Source organism: Xiphophorus maculatus, chromosome 11, assembly GCF_002775205.1.
Source record: "Xiphophorus maculatus strain JP 163 A chromosome 11, X_maculatus-5.0-male, whole genome shotgun sequence".
Lineage (NCBI taxonomy): Eukaryota > Metazoa > Chordata > Actinopteri > Cyprinodontiformes > Poeciliidae > Xiphophorus > Xiphophorus maculatus.
In genome coordinates, this window is record NC_036453.1 from 1,859,418 (window position 1) to 1,882,300 (window position 22,883).

Below are 22,883 nucleotides of genomic sequence, written 5' to 3' on the forward strand. Positions count from 1 at the left end.
CCCGAACTTCCTCTCCTGGCCATTTTCAACCAGCTAGAAACAAACTGCAGAAGCAGGAAAATAAGCAACGAAAATCAACCAGAACAAAGTAACACAGATTAATTTATTTCTCTCCAGAATAAATCCTGCATCAATAGTTTAAGACCAAAAAAAGAAAAAAAAAAAAAACTAGAAAAAATACTAGAATTTCATTTATATTTTAAAATTGTTTTTGTTCTGTTTAAAACCATCAGACAAAAAAAAATAAAAATACAATTTCTGCAATTTAAAAAAATGTAACTGTACACAGCAGAATACACCGTTTATTGCAAACTGAAAACACCTGACGCCGCAGAAACAACAGTATTGCAATTCACCTAAAAGATATGAAGAGACAAAATAAAGAAACTACTGATACAGCTCTCTCTTCCTTTAACTCTATGAAACTAACAGCTGTGTAAAGTTTGGTCCACCCCGCCCAGTGAGTCTCCACATGCAGCACAGTGTCTCAGACGAGGCGCGGGACCCTGCAGATCCACTGGAACAGGGCCGTCGCCGTTACTTCCTGCTTCAGATAAATAAGACGAGCAGCAGCGGCTGGAGCCAGACGCCGCCATATTGCAACACTGAGCCAGAATTATTGCAAGCAAACACATAAGTGAGATCCTATGAGTAGAGAAGGACCTGTGCCACAGAACAGTTTGTCTCTAAAATGGAATCACATTAAAAAAAAAAAAAACATACTGTTTTAACAGGAAGTTACAGAGCAGCTCGTTTCATTCAGCAGCCTCGCGCCGGTCCGACGTTCAAGTTCTACTCAAACATCCCTGATCAGGATCAAGTTTCCACACACCACATAAATTACTTGTACAGTTTCGTAGCGTTGCTATCAGCAACTGTTCTGTAGTGAAGCTCCTATGAGCTAAATGTTGCTAACTAGTTTGAGTTCATGAGGAGAAGCATTGTGGCGGAGGAGCAGACGGTACCGTGTTAGCCGGGAGGCTAGCTGAGGTCACAGACCAGATCATCCACAGGACACGAACACACACAGGCAGCATGTTCCTCTCTAATTACAAAAATAGTTTCCTGAAGCCTCTAATTAAATAAAAAAAATTATCTAGTTTAGTTGTTTTTTCCTAGATTTGTTTATTTGTGTATTGAATGTCTTTTGATGTGCTATTTGCTTTGTACATTCTTGTTCAATAAAGATTAAAAAATAATGAGGAGAAAGAGGCTCTGGCCCAGTAAGGAGGAAGCATCCAGAGTTGGGGGGACCCAGCCCCATCAGAACATGGTGGATCAAATGCTGTCTGCTCGTTCAACTCGACACCAGGAGACATGTTAGCATCAGAAAGCGGTGACCTCTGGAACATCGGGCCGATGGGAGTCATTTCTAATCAGCTGTGAAGTACAGAGTGACGGGAACTGTGGCAGGAATTAAAATGATCTGGGGGAAGAGAATTGAGGAGACACCAGGACATGCCGCTTCCTTCACAGGCCTACAGACTCCTGAACTTCCAGCACAGGTCAAAGGTCAGGGCTGAGAGCTCATTGAAAACCAGGACCACCACTGCAGCAGGCTGTAGTTTACTGTGTGATCCAGCAGATGGCGCACACTGACCTGCTGCTGCCTGGCAGGTCAACTGAAGCAGAATTGAATTCAGCAGCAGCAGCAGCAGCAGCAGCATCATAGATCACGGTGCAGATCAAACCCCAAGGCACCGAGCTGTAGTCAGCAGTTAGAGAGGTGTGTGCTGAGCCAGCAGGAAAAGGAGCAACGAGGCGATGGCAGAACAGCTACTGACTGAACCTGAACGCACCCTGATGATGATGCAGTCAGCACCCTGCTGGCTGCCTGCGCCAACGACAGGCCGAAGCAGGCAACAAGTATGGCTTATGTTTGGTTCTGGCATCAGCAGACAGAAATATTAGCCAAAGATTCAATTTTCTTAACCACTAAGGTTTCCAATCCAAAACAGAAACAATTGCACAGATCTCATCCGCTGCTCTGATTTAGTCCGACTATCTGAGCCCTGGTGAACCGTCAGGGTCAACAGAGAGGCCCGAGCAGCCTGAGAAGACCAACATGTTGCCTGGATACCGTGTCATTACTCATGGAGGTTCCAAAACTTTCACCCTAAGTTTAGGAAACACCAAGGAGCCGCCTGAGTTCAGAGTGAAACCTGGCTGTGAACCTGTTGGAGAACTTGGCTGCGTCTGTCAACAGAAGGTGCAGGAAGCTCACACAACCCAAAGGAACAAGGACAACAACCGTCTCTTCACCCCTCCAGCCAGCTACCAGAGAGAGGTCAGGTATGAGCAGACCTCCTGTGCCTCAGCATGCAGCGGTCTAACCATGGCTCCACTCCCAGTCAGAACTCTGACCACGCATCTCAAGCTCATGGGGCCTGCTATTTAAAACCTGATCTGGTGTGGTTCAGGACTACCAGTTTGTCCTTCACCAGTAAGGTGGGAAGAGGCTGCTGGGGCCCATTTGGCTGACCTCTGCAGGACACTGTCCTACAAACCTGGAGGTCAGCTCCAGTTCACCTGAACCTCCTCAGTGCTTCCCTCCCAGCCCTGAGACTGGCTGGTTTGGTGATTGTGTTCAAATATTGATCAAAACAGTACATACAAAAGGTTCCTATTAAGACTACATTTGTCATCCTCTAAGAAAAGAGTTCCTGCTTTCACCCCTCAGACCTCCACCCCCGACTGAGCTGGGTGGTTGGTCATAAAGTGAGGAAGTGTCAGAACATCAGCAGCTCTGGGTTGTTAACCTGACTTCTAGCTTCCTCTGGTCTGACTAAGGGAAACGAGAAGCAGCATCCCTGCATCAGAAGCCCCTCCCTCTGCGTCGCAGGCAGTGTGTCTCTGGGTTATCCTATTCTTTAGCATCAGGTCTTTGTGTGGTGTGGTAAGGTTCACCATCACACTAAGCAGAGTGTTGCGGTTGCTTGTAGAGTTTGGTACTGAGCTGTGCGGCTCCGGGGCTCTGCGGGGTACCGGGTGGGGGTGGGGTGTGTGTGTTCTGTCTTTAGAGCCAGCTGTGTCCTCTCATGCACAGGAACGCTGTTGCGTCTCAGCCGGGGCCGCAGGAGGCCTAGAGGGGCATCAGCCTGGTGGTGTGGAACAGGAGTGGGTTCAGGTCCTCGGCCTGGACGGCCCGGTGAAGCGATGGCTCCGAGCGACTTCGCTCGATTTTTGGCATCAGTTCCTGCACCTGCTCAATGGCTACCAGGATCTGGAGGGACACAACCACACATAGAGAAACAATTCAGTGATGCTAAGGAAACAAGTTTTCTACAGACTGTGAAGGACTCCGGTCCTTCACAGTCCGGGGTCACCCTGGACCTGGACTGTTCATGTGTTGAAAAGAGCCATATGGCAGCAGCAAATCCGTAGTTGTTGGGGTTTTTTTACACAGAATGCATGTAGCATCGTATGAGCTGGTAACAGAAGTGAGCCAGTGGTGAAAACTAACATTGTCCAGTCAACTGCAGATAGATGCAAAAAGCTAGCTAGCAAGTCTACACTAGCAGCTAGCAGTAGCAACAAATATGTCTGTACGTGACTCAAACTGTTGTCCCGCCAGAACAAAAACAAAGAAAAAACACTAAATAGAATATATGAGGTTAAATAGTCCTATCACAACAAAATTACTGCCCTGTCATTAACATATTAAAGGCCAACCTACTTTTTTTTTTTTTTTATGAATTTAAGACTTTTTAAGGACTTAATTTTAAATACATGCATTTAGGACTTTTTAAGGATGCACAGACAGCCGCTGTAGCTCTGGCTTAAGGTTTAGAGTTAACCTGCTGGAAGGTCAATCTAAACTTGTTCCAATTGAGGGCCTCACAAAATCAGTCCCCAGGCTACAAATGGTTCCCAGGCCATACTTTGGACACCCTTGCTTCATAGCCTCTGTTAGGGTTGGGCAAAAGTGGTTAAGAAAATGTAATTAAAAAACAGCTCTAAAATATTGGTTTTCACATAAAGACATGTAGATGTACAGTATGTGCAGGCTTTCTGTTCATGCTGCATCCATCTCCAGATGCTGCAACATTTGCAGTATAATTTAGTAATAAATTAATTTCTAATTATTCATTAATCACAACAAAGATAGAAAAAGATTCAGCCAAAACGCTTTAAGTGCTGTAAGTTTGCGGAGAGTCTAGGAGGTCTATCCCTTATGTCCTTTTAATAATAATCGCACTGTAATATTTTCATTAGATACACTGAAATGATCACATTGAAGAATTTACGGGATGATATGCTAGTACTCATTTTAGCAGCAAGCATCCATCTCTCTGACCCACCTGTGGAAAAAGGGGCCTCTCCTCCCGTTTGAACTTCAGGCAGTCGATGATGAGCCTCTTCATAGACTTGGGTGAGGTGCTGCACAGTTTACCAAGGTCTGGAGACAAGTAACCACGCCCCACCATGAACAGTATCTGAAGCACAAGGACAAGAAAAATGAACATACATCAGCCTGTGCCGCATGTGCTGAAAGACTGAAGAAGCGGCTGCAGAGTTCGAGGTTCATTGTGTCGTACTGAAGAGCAGCAGACGACTGACCTCTGGGAAGATAATGAAATGCTGTGTAAGCAACAATTAGACTCTTAGCATAGAAAATATAACTAAACACATCTTGTAGGAACTCAGATCATGTACTTTTCAGTGATGATCTAATTAATTATGCATATTTTACCACTATGGTTTCTCAGTTCTGTTTTTTTCTCTGTTTCTGTAGAAGCAGACTTCGAGGGTGTAATCCTGTATTCTCTCCATCCTTCTTGCACCGTACTCTTTTACATTTGAGTAAAACCCACAGCAGTTTATAAAACAAGTTTATGAATATCAAGTAGAGCATCATAGCGAAAGATGTAATGCTCCTCTTGTGAAAGGAAAAATGTCTTTCACAAGAGCTTGACACTCGAACAATAATTCTGAGCACCACTTTGCTTTGAAATGATAAAGCAAATTAATACAATTTGTTACTTTAAGATTATATTGCTCACTCCTCCAATATATTCCAAATATTAGAATTAAGCTTTAAAAGTGTTTTTAGCAGTTGACTACTCTGATTTGGCATTGAGGGGCAAAAAGCTCCTTCATCTGACCTCTGCTGTGTTGTTTAGCATTGCTCTCATCAAGCAAAGGAGCAGAAAACCACTGATGGACACAACTAATCAGAACATTAGGCTGACCTGATCTGTGAGGTGTTGAGTTAGGCACACTGTCCACAATCCTCCATGTTTTAGATACTTCCTGGTTCAGAACACCCAAGTCAAATCACGACTTATGGACAGAACCAGGGACAGCTAGAACATGCAGGACACCGGCAGCGGGAGAACTCTGGGTTAGTGAAGTGTCGGCACCAAACCTGGTCTCTGTTGTTGATATTGGAGTAAGGAAGAGTTCCTGACATCAGCTCAAACAGAACCACCCCATAACCATAAACGTCAGACTGGAAGGTGTACGGGTTGCTGTCCTGCATCCGGATCACCTCGGGAGCCTGGAGAGCAGCAGGAGAAAACGTAGCAGCAACACGTTAGCAGACGTAGCAGCTGCCATCTAAAGAGAGCAGAATCCCTTTGTTTGTAATGCTGCGGCCATCTTGAGAATCCAGCAGAGGATCAGTGCAGGCTTTGTTGTTCTGCCTGCACTGACAGTAACATCAGAGTAGATGTGGACGTAAATCTACGGTGCCATTTATGCTGCTTTATATTCTGTTAATAACTGGTTGTCATGGTGAAGCACCAGTACTTTGAAGTGAAACAAATGTTTTTCTAATTAGTGATGTTACCCACAGTTAACAGTTTAAAATGTCAATTATGTTTTCTTTTGTTTTAAAACAGTGAAATCCTGGTTAACACACTCATCACCTCCACACACAGTGTGACGTCACCTCTGGTCCAGTAATGGTCCAAACAGTAATAATGAATAATAATGTATGAATGTAATGTAATGTAATGAATGAATCACATAAAGGCGTCTTAAGGCTCCTGGGTAGTTACCAGATGAATTCACAGTTTAACACTTCAGGAAGTTCAATATGAAATATTGAGATGGAAACAGCAGCTATTTAAAGCCCTGACCCTTCTGACCTTTGAACTCTACTAAAGGAAGTGTGATGCAACTCCCACAGGTCGCAGTTTGTTACCATGGTGTCTGATAACAACCAGGAGGATTTTACTGCTTTAGGAAATTTTCTCTGATGAACAAAGAGGCAGTGCTGAAAATTATTGCTTTATTTTAAAATAATAAAAAAGTGAACATAATAAAACTTTTAATTTATCCAGAAAACTGGCCGAAGGGGAGCCAGTGTGAAGCTGACGCATTAGCTACGGTGAGATGACTAACAGGATCATGCTTATGAAGAGCTTACCATCCAGAGAATGGAGCCGCTGGGCTGCTCTACTTGCTGGGAGCCACTCCATCGATACTTCACCGTGGCCAAGCCAAAGTCACCGATCTTTACAGTCCAGCCCTCGTGGAGGAAAATATCTGGCAGCAGAGCTGAGAAACGGTCCAGCAGACACGTGGTGCAGAGGATCTTTGTATCACATACCACAAAAGCCAGGCAGATATTTAAAGCAGTAAGAGGGTGGGGGGAGGGTCACAGGGGAAACTAACCACCAAGGGAAAGTTTGTTGAAGCTCAAAACTTCAAATGTCAAATTAGTCAGCACGTAACAAGAATGAAGAACATTTTACCTTCAGTTCCACATATTAGTTTAATGTCAAATGAAATATGTGGAGGTCAAATGAACAAAGTATGGTTGAACAATGACTATTCTTTTTTTTGTATCACTTACAAACAAATGATTTTAATCCTGTTTGAACCTTTAGAAGTTGCTGAACTCTGAGCTAAACTGAGAAACACAAACATGCATTTATTAAAGGGCAACACTGACAAAGCAAGGATACTGTTTGATTTCAGGTCTCGATGAATGATGTTCTTTGCATGAAGGTAACTATGGAAGAGACGAAGAGCAGAATGAAATAAAATCCACAAATCTTCACAAGGATTCACTCCACTGACCGGAGTCAAACATCCCTTCATGGAAATTCAACTTTCTGTTTCCTAGTTGCTCTTTATCTGTTCAAAAAGCTGTATGATAAGTTCAATTACTTTATTAAACTTAATAATTTGATGTCCACATAAAGCTGATCATCTGTTGAGAAAGACACATTGGGTGCCTCTCATAGTCAGACTTCCCTCAGTTAAAACGCGTTAGTGGAAAGTCATCTGAATGTCTTACTCCATGCCCTGCGCCGTCTGTCTGGCCACATCAATGCGACGCATCGTGTCAAACTTGGTTTCTGTGACGTGCAGATGGCGGTAAAGACTGCTGCCCTCACACCACTGGGTGATGATGGCAAAGTTGGGCTTAGTCATGAAGCCCATGAAGAGCAGGATGTTGACATGGCGGGTTTTCCTGCAAAGCACAAATAGTAACCATGTTAGAAACTCCTTCATCTCATCCACTGGATGTCAGTGGATCCCTAAGAGTTAGTTCATACTGAGGACATCAGAGTCAGATTTACCACGTCACTGTCTATGATCAACCAAAGACCATTCTAATAGTAGCAGGGCTGGGCGATACAGCTTTAATTTCTCTCATACCCGATTTTATTTTAATAATTTTTTTTCTCACTTTCTTTGCATAAAATTTTCTTACAAATGACAAAAATATTTCCAAAAATGACTTCTATTTCAAATGTCCTTTGTGTGAGTTGGAATATTAGGGCCATATGAAAATATTTATTTCATTATGACAAAAGTGTCAACTTTGCATTATTCTGTAAATAATGACACTTTAAATGCAAAATTCCATTAAAATTTGCATCTAAAGTCCATTAAAAGTGTCAATATTTACCAAATAACACTTCATGACAACAGTAATAAACATTCATGAAGCGTCCTTCATGTTCGTGACAGGTTTCATGTCATATTTATAATAGTGTCATGGCAGTTTTATGCACATCCATAAAGTCTTACCAAAAAAAAAAAAATCCAGATTTTCAAAAATGAAATCTTCAAAAACATGATTCATCGATAAAAGGAATTTTTTGCCTATCCCCAAAGAGCAGAAATCAACAGGATGCATTAGTAGTACTGAATGTTGAATATGAACCACATGGCTGCTCACCGTAAGACCTGCATTTCATTCTTGAACGCCTGCAGCTGCTCAGGCGTTGGCTCTTTAACCTTCAGGATCTTGATGGCCACGTCTCCGTGCCACTTGCCCTTGAAGACCGTCCCGAAGGAACCCGTGCCTATTCTCTTCTGCAGGGTGACTTCTCGATAGGGGACCTCCCAGTAGTAACTAGAGTCTCTGTAGCCTCCGCGGTGCTGAAGCAACACAAAGCGGCCCTTTACTCTCTACTCCCCCCCCCCATCAGAGGACAACCATGGACCAGGCTGGAGACAACATACCACTTTCTTCTTGTCGTCGGATGAGGAGGATTTGCGTTCCTTGTGCTCTAAGGGGGACTTCTGCAGCCTCCGTCCGGGGGAGCCCAGAGAGGAGGGTGGGCTGGTGGGGGGTTTGGGCGAGGGCTCTGGGCCTGCGGGGACACATAACACCGATAAGGATGAGACGAGAATGAAACCAGAGCAGATGTTTTGAGGAGGCTTACCTATCGTGTTGTATTTCAGTGTTTCCTAAAAACATTGGATAAAAGAACATTAAATGTTGGTCAGTTCAAGATACACATTGCTTTAATGTACAGGAGGACCGTCCAAACAAAGCTGACCTCAATGATGACTACATTAGTAATGTCCACTGTGCTGACCATGTGGACGTTGGGGGTGGAGGTGGAGCGATGTCTCTGTAGAGACTGGCCGTCTCCACCTGTTGTTGGAAAGTTAAAGGTCGGGGACAGGAGGCCTGATCTGGAACCATTCCGGAAAACACAAACAGTTTTTGTGTTAAAGTCAATTTAACACATCAGAAGCTTTTGATTTCAATCCATCTGGTTTGGTCCAGAGCTTACCCAGCAGGCTCTGGGGTTAAGGCGAGGTTGCTCTGCGATGGCGAATTCTCAGGCAACAGTATCTGAGGATAATCTGTGCAGGAATTGCTGTCACACCTGCACAAAACAATCAGAGAACAAAAACACAATTTGCAACAAGTTTGTGCCTATAGATGGGTCAACAGCAACAGATAATGAGTAATATTTGTATATGGGTAGTGAGACAGCTGAGGCAAGTACATTTCTTTCTATTTGTTGTGTGGGATTTGTTCAAGTGTCAGGCTCTTCCATAAAATAAAAGTAACTTCCATTTAGGATTATTGAGCATTTGCATGAAAACTATATGCATACAAACATCTGGAGAGTGACCTCATGAAAAGAAAGAGAAGTGCAGTCAAAAGTCTCAAGAAAACCCTCAAAATCCAGCAGGAAAAGGGTAAATATCTGGTCAATTTAAACTTTAGACAAGTTTGAAGACCTGATGATGACTTACTAGTAAGTAAAACTCACCGTTTGCTCACTGTATCCATGTCGACACACACAGTGGGGACTTTGCTGCTGCAGTGCTGGTGAAACTTGTAGCCACATGTCTGACATCTGAAGCCATTAAAAAGAAACTTGTGGCAAAAATCACAGTAAGCCAGTTTGAAAAAAGTTTTCCGTACCTGTGAAAACAAACACATCCAAGATATTCGCTTCTGAAAGAACAGCAGAAAGAGGAAATGTTGCGATTCTGACCAGGTACGTACAAAGTTATGCATGGTAAGAGGAATGTCATCCAGGACTTCGACTAGCAGCTCCTCTCCGACCAGAGGGGTGATGTCTGTGTCCCAGTCCGTCAGTCTCTTACGACTATGAACAGGAACAGAAAGATGTTGAACAGCAGACAGTTTTGACCAAAAAAAAAAAAAACTATATAGGGGACGGTTGGGGCATGCTGCTGTATTACAAACAAGCATAACTGTGAAATTTCTGCCGCGGCTTTGTGCTTCTCACACTGCATATGGATCTCTACAGCCTTAATCCAAACTTCAGTTTTTTGTACAGAATGCATATAGTCTTATATAGGTTGGCAGTGGTGAAAACAAACATCGTACAGAAATGAAGATGTTTGCGCATGATTCAAACTTTTGCCTGACAGAAATGTCGAGAGAAAAAAAAGACTACATTCAAGAATATATGAGATTAAATAACTTTGCCATGACAAAATGTAAGACCTGTGATTAATGTGTTTAAGGCCAACTTGCATTTTGTTTTATAAATTTAAGGCATTTTAAGGATGAGCGGGCAGCCTGATAAATGGGTGCATAACAGAACTGTGCAACACCTGACAACATTCAGCCACTACTATCATTTCAATCAGATGTGCTGAATCAGAGCCGGCTCTAAAATATGCAGGACAGTGGGCCCTGAGGATGGAGGAACACTGTTTTAGCCCAATCTGGACAAGACTGTAGTGTGAACTGTGGACATGTGTTGCCAAGAGCCAGACATAGGAAAGGGTGCATCTGCTAGCTGATCACTGTCCAGCTTGGTGGCTTGCCAACATCAACCTGGCACCAACTGGTTTCTCCGTTTACTCTTCAAACTCTTGTCCTTGACTCAGTTGCGGTGCAAGTTTGAATCGTTCAGCTGTTAGTTTGATGAATCAGTTCATGATCTCATCAGGTGATTAGATTTAGTGTTTGAGTCGACAAGGAGAAAGATGTGGGTCCTCCGTGTCTTTCACTGGAAAGACTGAAGCTGGGCAGCGTTCACTGCATTAGACTGACTCACCAGAAGTGCAGCAACAATCTTTAGCTAATGTAAAGATTGTAACGTGTAACATGTTCTCCACAAGTTCAGATTATAACTGCAAACCTAATGCAAAGATTACTTTAGACTGCTGTTGCTTTACTAATCTGTCAGTTACTTCTGTGTTTTAAAGACTTGCGCAACCGTTCAACTTCACATTGATCTGCTGCGGTGTTTGGTAAGCTAAGGGTAAATGGACTTCAGCCTGTTAGCTGAATGACTGAAAACAATTTAAATATACCTTTATGCTGAAAACAGCATATGTGTTAAAATTGTCACCATCTCGTGACAGTAAAAGACAGATAATCTGTGAAACAAACTAAGCTCCTCTGTCTCCTCCCTGTGGTCCTACTGCCATCTGCTGAACTACAGAAACAATCAGACCGGAGGGGGAGGGGGGTTATTAGCGCTGTTACTCAACCTCATGGACTTGCTGCCAAGTGTGCTAATGGTAGAAAAACAATTTATTGTTACATGAAAACTGTTTAGCTGCCATCATTGATGACTATGCTAACTAGCCTTAGCATTCATGGCAAGCTCCAGTGCGGGGAACTAGTTGTAGCGCAGGAGGGAGTGTGTGTGAATCGCGTGTATGAGAATGATTGACAGTGCTAAGGGCCATCTCCTGGCTCTGATTGGTTGGTTGGAAGTTTCTGCAGGTGGCTGTTGGTCCACTGGGAGAAGGCAGAGGAGCCTGAATTTTTCACAGATTATCTGTTTCATTTTATACTGACGGGACATTATGACAGTTTTTAAAAAATATGTAAAAAAAAAAATAAAAAATATATATTGTTTATAAAAGTTACATAGAACAGCTTTAAGAATAAAAAAGCTTGCATATATTTTAAATATTTTTCCTACATGTAAATAATGATTTAGGGGGATAATGTGTGAGTGGATGTAGCTGGGACAAGATTAGCTGTGGTTTTTTAAGGAGACAGTGAGGAATGCAGTGTAATGTTTGTCACAGATGTAGGAGGAAGAACATCTTACCCTTCTAGCAGGCGGAACACAGCACAGCAGTCTTGGCTCAGGCCTCTCACTTTGAGCGCTTTATTAAGACTCTCGTAAACGGTTTGTCCTTGCCGGACGTTCACCTGCCAACAGAAATCCTCAGGTCAACAGCAGAAGCTTAAATTGACATTCAGTCGACTGGCAACATGACTCAAACTGGGAAGCAGCACGATGATCATTGAGTTAGCGTTAGCTGCTGTTGTTGTTGTTGTTGAGAGTGAAGCTCCAAGCTGGAGCTTCAGTGTGCAGATTCTTTTTAAAGCCAAAACAATGCTACATTCCTGCTCTGACCACAACAAAGCTCTTATAGATGACAGCGTGGGATGTCAGACAGCCACAAGCTCCAATTCCATGGCAACATTACCACACAAGATGTTTCCCAACTATGTGTGCATTTCTAAATGATGAACCAGGGAGTTTGTGCATGGATGTTTATTTTGTACAGACAGCAAAGGTGGGAAAAATAAACCTGAACCAACATCTAATCACAAGGAGGATTAGACTTTCATACTTGGACTGAGATATCTAAAAATAGCCAATATTTTTGAATCTCAGCCATGCAAACTTTACAAATAGACTTGTGATCAACTTTTTACTTCAAGTTGATCTCAGTTTTAGGATTGAGTTTATCCACCTGTTTTATAATATGACCAGATATTTTTGATGAAGTTTGATCTTGAGGACTTTCCTGGCAATATGCCCAGATAAGGGTTTGCATTTATTGTATCATTCATCATGTTAAATTTCTTATAATATTTTGATTTATTGTTCTCTCAATATATTCCAGTTAATGGTGTTTAAAACTCTGAAAACTGTTTATATCGTCAGGACTGTTTTTACTATTTTTTTCCCCACTGTTCAATAAAAGTATATCAAGTATCAATAAATTTTTAAATATTAAATGCAGTAACTGTGTGACGTTTAGTGATACAAGTCAAATGTTTTTATGATATTGATTTCCTAAAGGACAGTATTAAAATAGAAACGACTTTCAAGAGCAGTATTTGTGCTTGTGGGGCTCTGATTGTCATATCATACAGCCACACAGTTACCTAAAAAAGTAATTAGTTTTTCTCATCCCTTTTATTGTTATGACAATAGCACCACAAAATAGTGTAATAAAACCTTAAAATCTGCCCTTAGTCCAGTCTCTCTCCTAGAGGGAAGCAACCCGCAGACTGATTGCATCCGGAAGCCATTTTGTTGGTACAACACAGGATTCATGGGGGGGATCACCTTTTCTTCTTTAGGCAAAGGTCTTCCCATGCATCCAAAACAACTAGGAAGAAGATTTATCTGATAAAAATAATCTTAGAGCGGCCTCATCCTGCCTGCTCATGCATGATTTGCAAATTTTTAGTCTTTCCTTGATTATTGTTTTAGACAGTAGGAGTTTCTTTGCTGTGATCCTGGCCTTGCATCTAACTTACGCTTTCTGCTGCACAAACTCTCCACTTAATGCAACACACTTTGCTGAAAATAGAGTTTTGGTATAAACTTAAAGCTCATAAAGTTCTCTACACAATAAGCTAAAAACAACCACTGTTGTCCCAAACAACCGGGCACCACTCATAAAGCCTTTGGCCGTGACGGCAGAGGTGGGCTTGAGGTCAGTGTCTTGTTGAATGACAAAGATCAAGAAAATAAACACCAGTCCCAGGGCATACTGTGAACCCGTTAGCTCTATTCTGAAGCCCACATGAGAAGCTAATAACTCGTTTCTACTTTCCACGTAACGTTATCACTGACAACAATCCAGAAAATCAGGAAGAACAGGCATAAAACATCTAGAGTCGTCTCTGTAAAACTGCTTCCACAAACCAAGATGACTTCCATCCGCAAGTCAAAAACAACAACACGGCCTGTGTTTGTAGGAAGATTTGTGTTTCAGTCTGGACTCGGAGATTAAAACAGGTAACAGAGAGGTTAAAGTAGGAATTGGTAATATGAAATAAATGTGAAAACAGTAAAAGTGGTATTAGAAGATATTCTTGGCCACCAACATGTTAGTTACTGTGAGTTTCAGTGCTGGGTGCTCTAACAGAACTGTCATTACTTTTCATTTTAAAAAATCTCATCGTAATCAGGGGAAATTAAGTTCACTCTTCTTGTCACAGAAGTTCCTGTTTCTTAGGAAAATGTCTTTATTTAAAGATGCAAAAGCAGATTTTGTAAAGAATCCAGACTGTTTTTAAAGAACCTAGTATGCATACAGTTAACTGGGTCAGGTACCGATTAACTGGTGCCATCTCAGCACCAACCAGGAGCTGGGACAGATGAAAGCATCACTGTCATCAGGAGCAGGAGGAGAGCTCCTGGAGACCGGGAAACCATGAAAATAAGAGCACCCTGTCCAATACACCAGTCCATTTTCAAGTTGATCTGACAGACATAAGAGAAAAATAAACATTCAAAATCACTGAACATCAATATTAACAGCAAGTTGGATTTGGAATGGAATAGCATGAGTTCACTGTTCTCTTCTGAGCTGTCAGAGTAGCAGCTCAATGAGCTGCATAGAGTGGCGTTTAAAAATCTCTATGTTCTGCTGAATCCAGTTCCTAGACATCACTTTAATATAAGATCATACTGGGTTTCCTTCAGCGTGTTATAAGCCTGGCGAGCCACCAGGGTTTAGTTACACCCTGGCGATGCTGAGCCCCCATTAGGCTCAACATCGTTTGTTCATTTATTATGCACCAGTAATCCCCAAAGACACGTTAAAGAGCTTATATTTTATATATATACACAGTATATATATATATATATATATATATATATATATATATATATATATATAGTACAGACCAAAAGTTTGGACACACCTTTCTAATTCAATGGGTTTTCTTTATTTTCATGACTATTTATAAGGTAAGAAATCCCACTTATTAACCTGACAGGGCAGGTTGACCTATGAAGTGAAAACCATTTCAGGTGATGACCTCTTGAAGCTCATCAAGAAAATGCAGAGTGTGTGCAAAGCAGTAATCACAGCAAAAGGTTGTTACTTTGAAGAAACTAGAATATAAGGGGTATTTTCAGTTTTACACTTTTTTGTTTAGTGCATATTTCCACATGTGTTATTCATAGTTTTGATGCCTTCAGTGTGAATCTACAATGTCAATAGTCATGAAAATAAAGGAAACTTATTGAATTAAAAGGTGTGTCCAAACTTTTGGTCTGTACTGTACAGACAGACAGACAGATCTTCCGCTAAAACTACAAACAGACTATACTTCTAAAACAGCGCAGAAAATTAACGTCATCCTTTATGACTTCTCTTTCTGTTTGTTGATTGGCCCAGTAGAAAATTTACTAGAGGAATCCAAGTAAAGGGGAAAAAGCTCAGACTTCTGGAGTTCTACAGGAAGGCAATGGCAAAGCTAAGATATTAATGATAGCAGTAGTATCTCTGAACCAACACACAGCATGTTGTCTGCCAGGGAGAAATGACTGCAGCCAGCTTTCTGAAGAAAACTTGGCAGCAATCAGGATCATACAAGCAGTTTTAATGAGCTCTGTGAAATTTGAAGTTCAGAGTGCTTTACACCTGGATAAAGCTTTACAGTGTAGGCTTGCTTTATTGGCACAATAAATGGAGGCCTGGCCCATCGTTTTATTACTCTGGCTGGTCTATAGAGAGTAATCAGAGATGGTAGCTCCATAGTTCCGATCTGCATTTTAAAGTTGTTGAGTATCAGGTCGGACAGCTCGAACCTGGCCGTACAGACACAGATAAGATAATACAGTGGATTTCCCTCATTGTACTATAAACCCGGCGGGCTGCCAGGCTTTATTGTCCCCTACCAGACTGAGCGTTACTTGTTGCTTTTTTATGCACCAGTAAATCTGGACTGCATTTGTTTTCGCAGCACTCCATCCGCAATTCACTGGTGGACTGCAGTCGTTCCAGAAAGATGGGTTTATAGTTGATGGATTGCACAGAATGTGAAGGCAGGGGTGCACCAATCCAACTGTTGGTGCCTCTGTGGGTTGGCGTCTCACGCTCTGACCCGGCTGTATCTCTGAAGTTTACCTTGGTACTGATCATGCACGTTGCCTCTCACTCAAAATGAACGATTTGGAATATCTTCTAGCAGAGCAGATTCACCTGTATTGGCATTTATATTGACTCCTTGTAAGGACCAGAGACGGCTTTTATAAGTGGGTTAGTAGAGCTAAGCCCTCCATGACATTTACAATAAAGTTGTCAAAATAAACATCTTAGGGCATGCCGTGGTGGCGTAGGGGATAGCGCGACCCATGTTTGGAGGCCTTGGGTCCTTGATGCAGCTGTCACTGGTTCGACTCCCGGACCTGACGATATTTGCCGCATGTCTTCCCCCCTCTTCTTCCCCCTTTCCTATCAGCCTACTGTCTTATAAGGGACACTAGAGCCCACAAAAGACCCCCTGGAGGGGTAAAACAAAATAAAAAAAATAAAATAAATAAACATCTTAAAAATAACTACCTAAAATAACTACGTTTTATAAATAATGCATCGCATTTTGTTAACTTTTCAACAAACCTGGTGTCAAACCGCCAGAGGAAAATCCCTGGGTCTTTCCGAAGGGCTAATTCTGACAGCCAGCGTTACTGTCTGTCATGGCTCAGAATGATTGACAGGCGTCTAGCCACGCCCCCCTCGTTTTGAGGCTCATTGGGGCTAATTTTGGTCATCCCAGGACCAGCCCGCTCCCACAGGATTCATCAAATCAGGATGGACTTTCCTCGAGCTAAAGTGTGTGTGGGCATGGTTTGGTGTAGACTGAGAAGGAGCGATGGCGAGCAGTATTAGCATAAACGAGGTGGATTATCTAGCCTTTTTGTGTCCCAGAAAAGTCGTTGGAGTGAGTTTCTCTTTAAAAAAGGTAGGCCTCATTTAAAAATATATTGTATCTTGTTTCATTTTATCAGTACTGGGGAATTAATGAAGGGGGATTAATTTGGACAACTGCAGTGACCGATTAGGTTTAAAAACCAGTGCTTGCTCTGCTTGTGCAAACTCAATATGAACAGCATTTGTGCAAACTTTTAGAAGTGCGCATTGAATGTACAGTGAATGATGTATCGTTATGAACAAAAATAATGTGTGCATGTAAATCAAATTTAACACATTGTCATTCTCAATAAATAAATGTTAAAATGTTAGCATTTATAGGGCCCCTGGAGGTCTGGGGGCCCGTAAGCAGCTGCTAACTTTATAAAGTATATTTTATAAAGTATAAATTATACTTTATACTTAATATAAAGTATAATTTATTTTAATTATACTTTTTTGTCTGTCATGTTTAAGTGTTGTCAACAATGTGTTCCAGTAACACAAATACCCAGTAATATTTTTACATTTACCGTCATCATTTTAACACAATAACACAGCGGCCCCCTGGTGGTCGGTCCTGGAGCTCCTACCGCCTGGCTTAGACAGTTTTCTGGGGGAAACCCTGAGATGTGTATTAGATTTAGGACCACATATCCAAGTGACCAAGTCTAAAAATCTGATCTGTGTTGTTCAGACTGTCATGAAAAGTTCAAATAAAAGTTGCATAAGGGCAAAAAAAAGAAAAGTGATTTGGCTCACTTCAGGCTTCAGTGTGAATGTAGCCAAAGAGCATAGAGCTGGACTTCATAGACGATCTCACAATTTCACTGCTTTGGAAGATCGTCAGTATTTGCTAATCCCTCACAATCTAACATGGTCATTTTGAGCTGATATTTTGAATGTTTGCAGGGATACTGAGGAAAAGATGTGATGTGTGAGGTTAAACTGTCTGGACTGTGACTCCTTCACAGAAACTCAGAATAAAATGGAGATTCACGCTGGTGCTAAGAGTAAAGAGTGAAGTTCACTTTGTGGTAGCGGAACTAGGTCTAGTTTTTATGAGCCACTGAACCACCATGATGAACAAACCTAGAGACAACTGCTCTGGCTACTGCTATAAAAACGCCTAATGCAACATTAAAATGTAATGAAAAGTTTCTGTTTGAACATTTCCTGATGACATATTCCTGATGAATTATTAAGTTGTTTAGGGGTGCACCGATTGCAGTTTTCTGGCCGATCGCTGAAGGCTTTATGAAGCCTGATCTGCTGAATCAAATTTTGGCCAATACTGATTTTTTTGTGTGAAATATTGCTAGATATAGCAAGAAAGTTGCTGAGTTGGCAACAGTGGGGTGACTATTGTTAACTGTGAACATGCAGACATGTTCACAGTCTGTCCTGGTAGGCCGGTCTGTCACTCAAAGCAGAAGAGGACAGTGGCTGATGTTTAGATCTTTGCTGAGATAGATCAGATCAGTGGAAAAGATCAGCTTCACATGTAAGCATCGGCCAATCACTGATCTCCCAAAATTAAGGAAATCAGGGCCGATTTGTTGGTGCACCCCTAGCTGTGATCCTACCTCTGGAGGCTAAAATAGGAAACAACATGTTGAGGCTGTGAGGCCCTGCCTGGCTAACTTAAAGACGGATGGAGAAAATAAGAACAACGGGTACTAATGAGACCCGTTGGTCTGACACTGAAACTAAAAGATGAAAAGAATAAATTGCTATCTGCATGCAAGAGAAATGGAGGACAGCTCCAGGCACCATCTGCGGCATCTGACACCAGCTGCCCACTAGCTTACTCACTGTATGTAATGTTGTGAAAGATGTCGACTTCTGTGTGACTAATCACACTTTCAACAAACACATCATTTGTTCCACAGAAATGTGACTGGCAGCAGCCACCCCAACACCATTGAGCATATTTTCACTCTTCATTTACTAAATAAAACTAGCATAAAAAAAAACCAACAACAAAAAAAAAACTTGAATAATGCACTGATTTGAATAAAGTAGATTAAAGTCAGAGCAGAGCCAGTCAACTCACCACCGTCCTCTGTTTGTTGGGGAGGTAGACTCGGATGGTGCCACCACCACGGGGTACATCCTCCGGGCTGGTCTCCCCCGACGACGAGTAAGAGGAGGTGGAGGACATGATGAGAAGCAGGAGGAGCGGGGGCAGGGTTGGGGGGCACACAACTGAGGATGCTGCAACCTTAAGAGAGCCGCATGCACAGGGGACTGTGGGCAAGGCTGTTACTTTGGACCTGCAACACACACACACTTCAGTTTAGCTGCAACTACTGAGAACATTAGTTTTATATTTTAGCTTCACAAAAATGTAAAAACCCAAAGTTTAGATAATGTAGCTGCTTTAAATTCCCTGCTGCTGCTGAAACATACCCAACAGGTCATTACAAGCAGAAGGTTTACTTTGATATTTAATCTTAAACACTGATTATCAGGAATATTCAGGAGATCTGAGCTGGTTAAAAGGCTGCAGTGAGCTGCTGGACAGAACCAGGGTTTCTGCATGATTCTCTCCATTAGACTGGAGACATTTGAACAATATTAGGAAGTCAACTTAATTAATTCTAGTGTTATCTTATGACATGTTAATTTTGCGTTATTCCAAACGTATCTTAATTAGCCATGGCTGTACATACATGGAAATACATCATCACCATATGCTGTTCACATCGTTTTCAAAAACATTAAAAAGGTTTTAAAATTTTTTTAATTAATCACATATTAACTATGAATAATTTAAATATTTTTAATTGATTGACCATCCTATGTCAGATAAACATACAATGCACTGACTTCTGTTAGATTGTTCACCAAATAAAGAAATTAATCAAATACATTTTTAAAAATGTTATTGAATTGTACTGGCAAAAACAATGGATGTAAAAAGTTAGACAATAACCAAATATTTAAGAACATCTAATGCAAAATTAGGAACAATTTTACAGCATAAAATTGAGATGAAATGCAAAAGCTCTGTTTAAAACAGCAGTGTAGTTTTCTTTCAGCCAGCTGACCAGTAGTAAACAGGTGGGGGAGGGACAGGGCTGCTTCACACTCTTCGATATGGTTCTCATTGAATTGTGTAAGAAAAGTGGGTTTTCAAACACAAACGTGGTGGTGATAACCATCTAACTTTAACATAGAGGATAAAATAAAACTGGGAAAAAAACACACATCCAAACTTTATGTAACAAATTCAAAAAGAAACATGTATATGCCCGTGTGTCAGGGAATATGTACCATATAGTTCAGTGCCTGATCAATACATGGCCAGTAGTTGTCAGAGATACGCCAGCACAAGCCTTGTTTTGGTAACACAGCGGTGGATGGAGATTATTTCAGTAAACAATATTTCCAGTTGTTCCATCTGAGCTACAGCTCTACACAACAATATCTGTCATGAAAGGCCTGATGAAAAGTAGAGAAATGTACAGAAATATCCCAACTTTTTATTTTACCACTGTGCATTTCCAAGGAGTAAAATATCAGAAGAGTGAGTAGCTACAACTTCTACTTGATACAGTTCTTAGTAGTTTTCAGTGAAGAGTCATAACCAACACATCTGATGTTTCATACGTAAATATATGCAGCCTTATGCTATTCTGAAGCCTGATGAATTTTAATTAAGATCCGCAAGACGTGGTTTAAAAAAAATCACTTTCCCAACATGTAGTTAAGGGATGTTTTTTCACACCTGATAGTAGCTACAATCACCAGCATGTGAATGAGTGATTTTAGCTGGACATATAAAGGGCATTATAAACAAAAATGATTATTATTATTATTAAGAAATCTGCTGCCAACCAGAATTGGATAATTTTACACTTGACCAAGGGAGGAGAGAAGCTAAAACTGTATGCCAGAGCCAGCAGGTCACCCTGGAAGCAACATTGTCTGGTGATTAAGTAGTTATGGTGGGAACACATGTTGAGCATCAACGAGGTGTTTAAAAAGGCAGTGAGGACGTACAACCAATGAAAGAAGCTCTGTTCTCCATGAAATCCTGACAGCTGATCATCAGAGTGGATGTTCACTAACTCTGCTGGTCACAGTGTGTGATGGATTTGCCTCTCACACAGTGTGTGATGTCGCTTTTTATTCAACAATCCTGAATATATTGCCATGACAACATCTGTGCACAAATAATATCTCAAAGGACTGATTGCAATGTAATATTATTGGATGATATAAAGGTGTCATATTAAACCTACAGGATGGAGTAAATGTCCACAAGTGACATAGATGCTAAGGATCTAGAAGAGAGGTGGAAGACCAGATGAGACAAACTGCGGATTCATCACTTATATCGTTAACATTTAGTAATAATATCACAATAGCGAGATTTTCTTAAATTAAAACATATACAGGTGTAACCGGATCCCTTCTGCGTTGTGCTGGTTATCAGATGTTAGTCAGGCCGTGACTCTGTTTGGCTTTCAAAGATTTATTCTGACGAAAATATCCAACAGAAAAACAATAGTTACAAGCTGCCCGCTCCAAGTCCTCTCCCGCAGGACAACATGACAAAAGGGGAGGGCCTAAGGGACGCAAACATTTTAAAGACAAAACCATAGAAGAAGAAATAAAAAGGAGGGGCTACTGTTCTTAAAGTAACACATTCAAAACAATGACAGCTTTTCGGTCAGGTAGAGAGCAATACAAACAACAACAAAAAAAGACATTTTGTGTAATTATAACAACAACCAGGTTACACAGGTCTGCTCTTGACTAACAAGCACGATTCACTCCCTGAGGGATTATTCCTGCTTGTTATTATTCTACAGCATCTCCCCATCAGTAAGTAAAAACCCTGTAAGCCACAAGTGTCAAACTCCAGTCCTGCAGGGACGGTGTCCTGCAACTTTTAGATTTTTAGATGTGCCTCTGCTGCATCACACCTGAATACAATAATTAGGTCATTAGCAAGGCTCTGGAAAACTTATCTACACAATAAGGAGGCAATTAAGCTATTTGATTCCGATGTTTTGTACCTGTTGCACATCTAAAAACTGCAGGACAGTGGCCCTTCAGGACTGGAGTTTGACAAGACTAAGCTAAACAAACCTGGCCAAACGGAACAATTTGCATAACGATGACAATTTGTCACCCGAGAGCTCATGTTCAACAGGAGCTTTAACATTTTGACTCATTTGCATCACACCGGTTCTTAGATAGCGACTTGTGAGAGTCTTAACCAAATTTGTTTTCAGACTCTGAAGCGTGTCAAAGTGGAAAACACCGGTGTCAACGACAGCTTAGATCTGTGCGACAAGAGAACATGAGCACAGCTGAGAGTTGGACTAACTCCCAGAAGCTCACCTAAACAACACGGGAGGAAATCCTTTGGAAATCCTCCAGAATGAGCCTTAAAAATCACTGTTGAAAAGCAACTCTAGTTGTGAATAGATGCTAATGCTAGCTGACGTTAGCATGGAATCCTCCTGCTATGCAGCTCTGACATTTCCAGTTTAGGGACTAGGGAGGCCATGTTTCTCTCGGGGGCGTCAGTCAGCCTAGTCTAGCTAACCATCCAATAACTTTTAAAGTTGTTTTATAATAAAGAGGGAAAACGTTAATATCGGTACCAGTAGGTTTGCGAAACAAAGTTATAGGACTGGCCGACTCCCCCAAGTTCGAGCAACAAGCTAACAAGCTAAATGCTGTGCTGAGTGAGATTATCCTCTCCCTCAGTGACTAGCTCACTTTGATGCTAGTTCTAGTCAGCTAATGTTAGCCAATCTGTGGGGGGTTTACCACGGCGTCAGTCTGCTACTCACTTCTGCTCTGCTCTCCTCCTAAGGAGTTTTTCTAACATTCGACCTTAAAACAACACAGAACAGCTGCCGGGACATAAACCCGACTGTAACACCGAGACCGCTTCACTCTGCGGTGTTCCCAAACAATTAGCGTAGAAAAGTTCAACTCTTACCTGTAGCAGCCATCTTGAACGCTCTCAATCTGAAGTCGAATCTGTCAAGAAGTTCGGGGAAAGCGGAAAAAAAACCCATAATGCTCCGTCCCCATTGGCTGGTTCATTTGGTCGCGTTTTTTCATTGGACAAACGCAGGTTTGGCATGTGGTAGGTGGGTGCTGTCAGTGGATTACTGACACTACTTATTTTAGAGCACAAGATATCAAGGTAGACATACGCCATTACACTTTAACAATAATAAAAAGATTCAATAATTACTAATAATAATTACGTTAAAATAAACGTAGTTTTTTTCCCATCACAGGTCAAATAAAACAAG

General features: G+C 41.5%; 1 protein-coding gene across 2 annotated transcripts; it reads right to left on the reverse strand.

Moving 5' to 3' along the window:
* Nucleotides 1–259: 259 nt before the first annotated feature.
* Nucleotides 260–22,645, reverse strand: LOC102235904 (serine/threonine-protein kinase A-Raf-like). Of its 2 annotated transcripts, XM_005802174.2 has the most exons (16): nt 22,562–22,645; nt 18,650–18,869; nt 11,754–11,857; nt 9,716–9,818; nt 9,477–9,631; nt 8,988–9,083; nt 8,748–8,886; nt 8,631–8,655; nt 8,428–8,558; nt 8,141–8,343; nt 7,250–7,426; nt 6,915–6,961; nt 6,374–6,492; nt 5,369–5,500; nt 4,302–4,436; nt 260–3,223 (listed from the first exon to the last, which is right to left on the reverse strand). In XM_005802174.2, exons 2-16 carry the CDS (start codon nt 18,755–18,757, stop codon nt 3,083–3,085), a joined length of 1,815 nt encoding a protein of 604 aa, XP_005802231.1. In that variant the 5' UTR covers nt 18,758–18,869; nt 22,562–22,645; the 3' UTR covers nt 260–3,082. The 2 variants fall into 2 exon arrangements, with proteins under 2 accessions (XP_005802231.1, XP_023197728.1); XM_023341960.1 differs by having other exon boundaries at nt 8,428–8,655.
* Nucleotides 22,646–22,883: the final 238 nt, after the last annotated feature.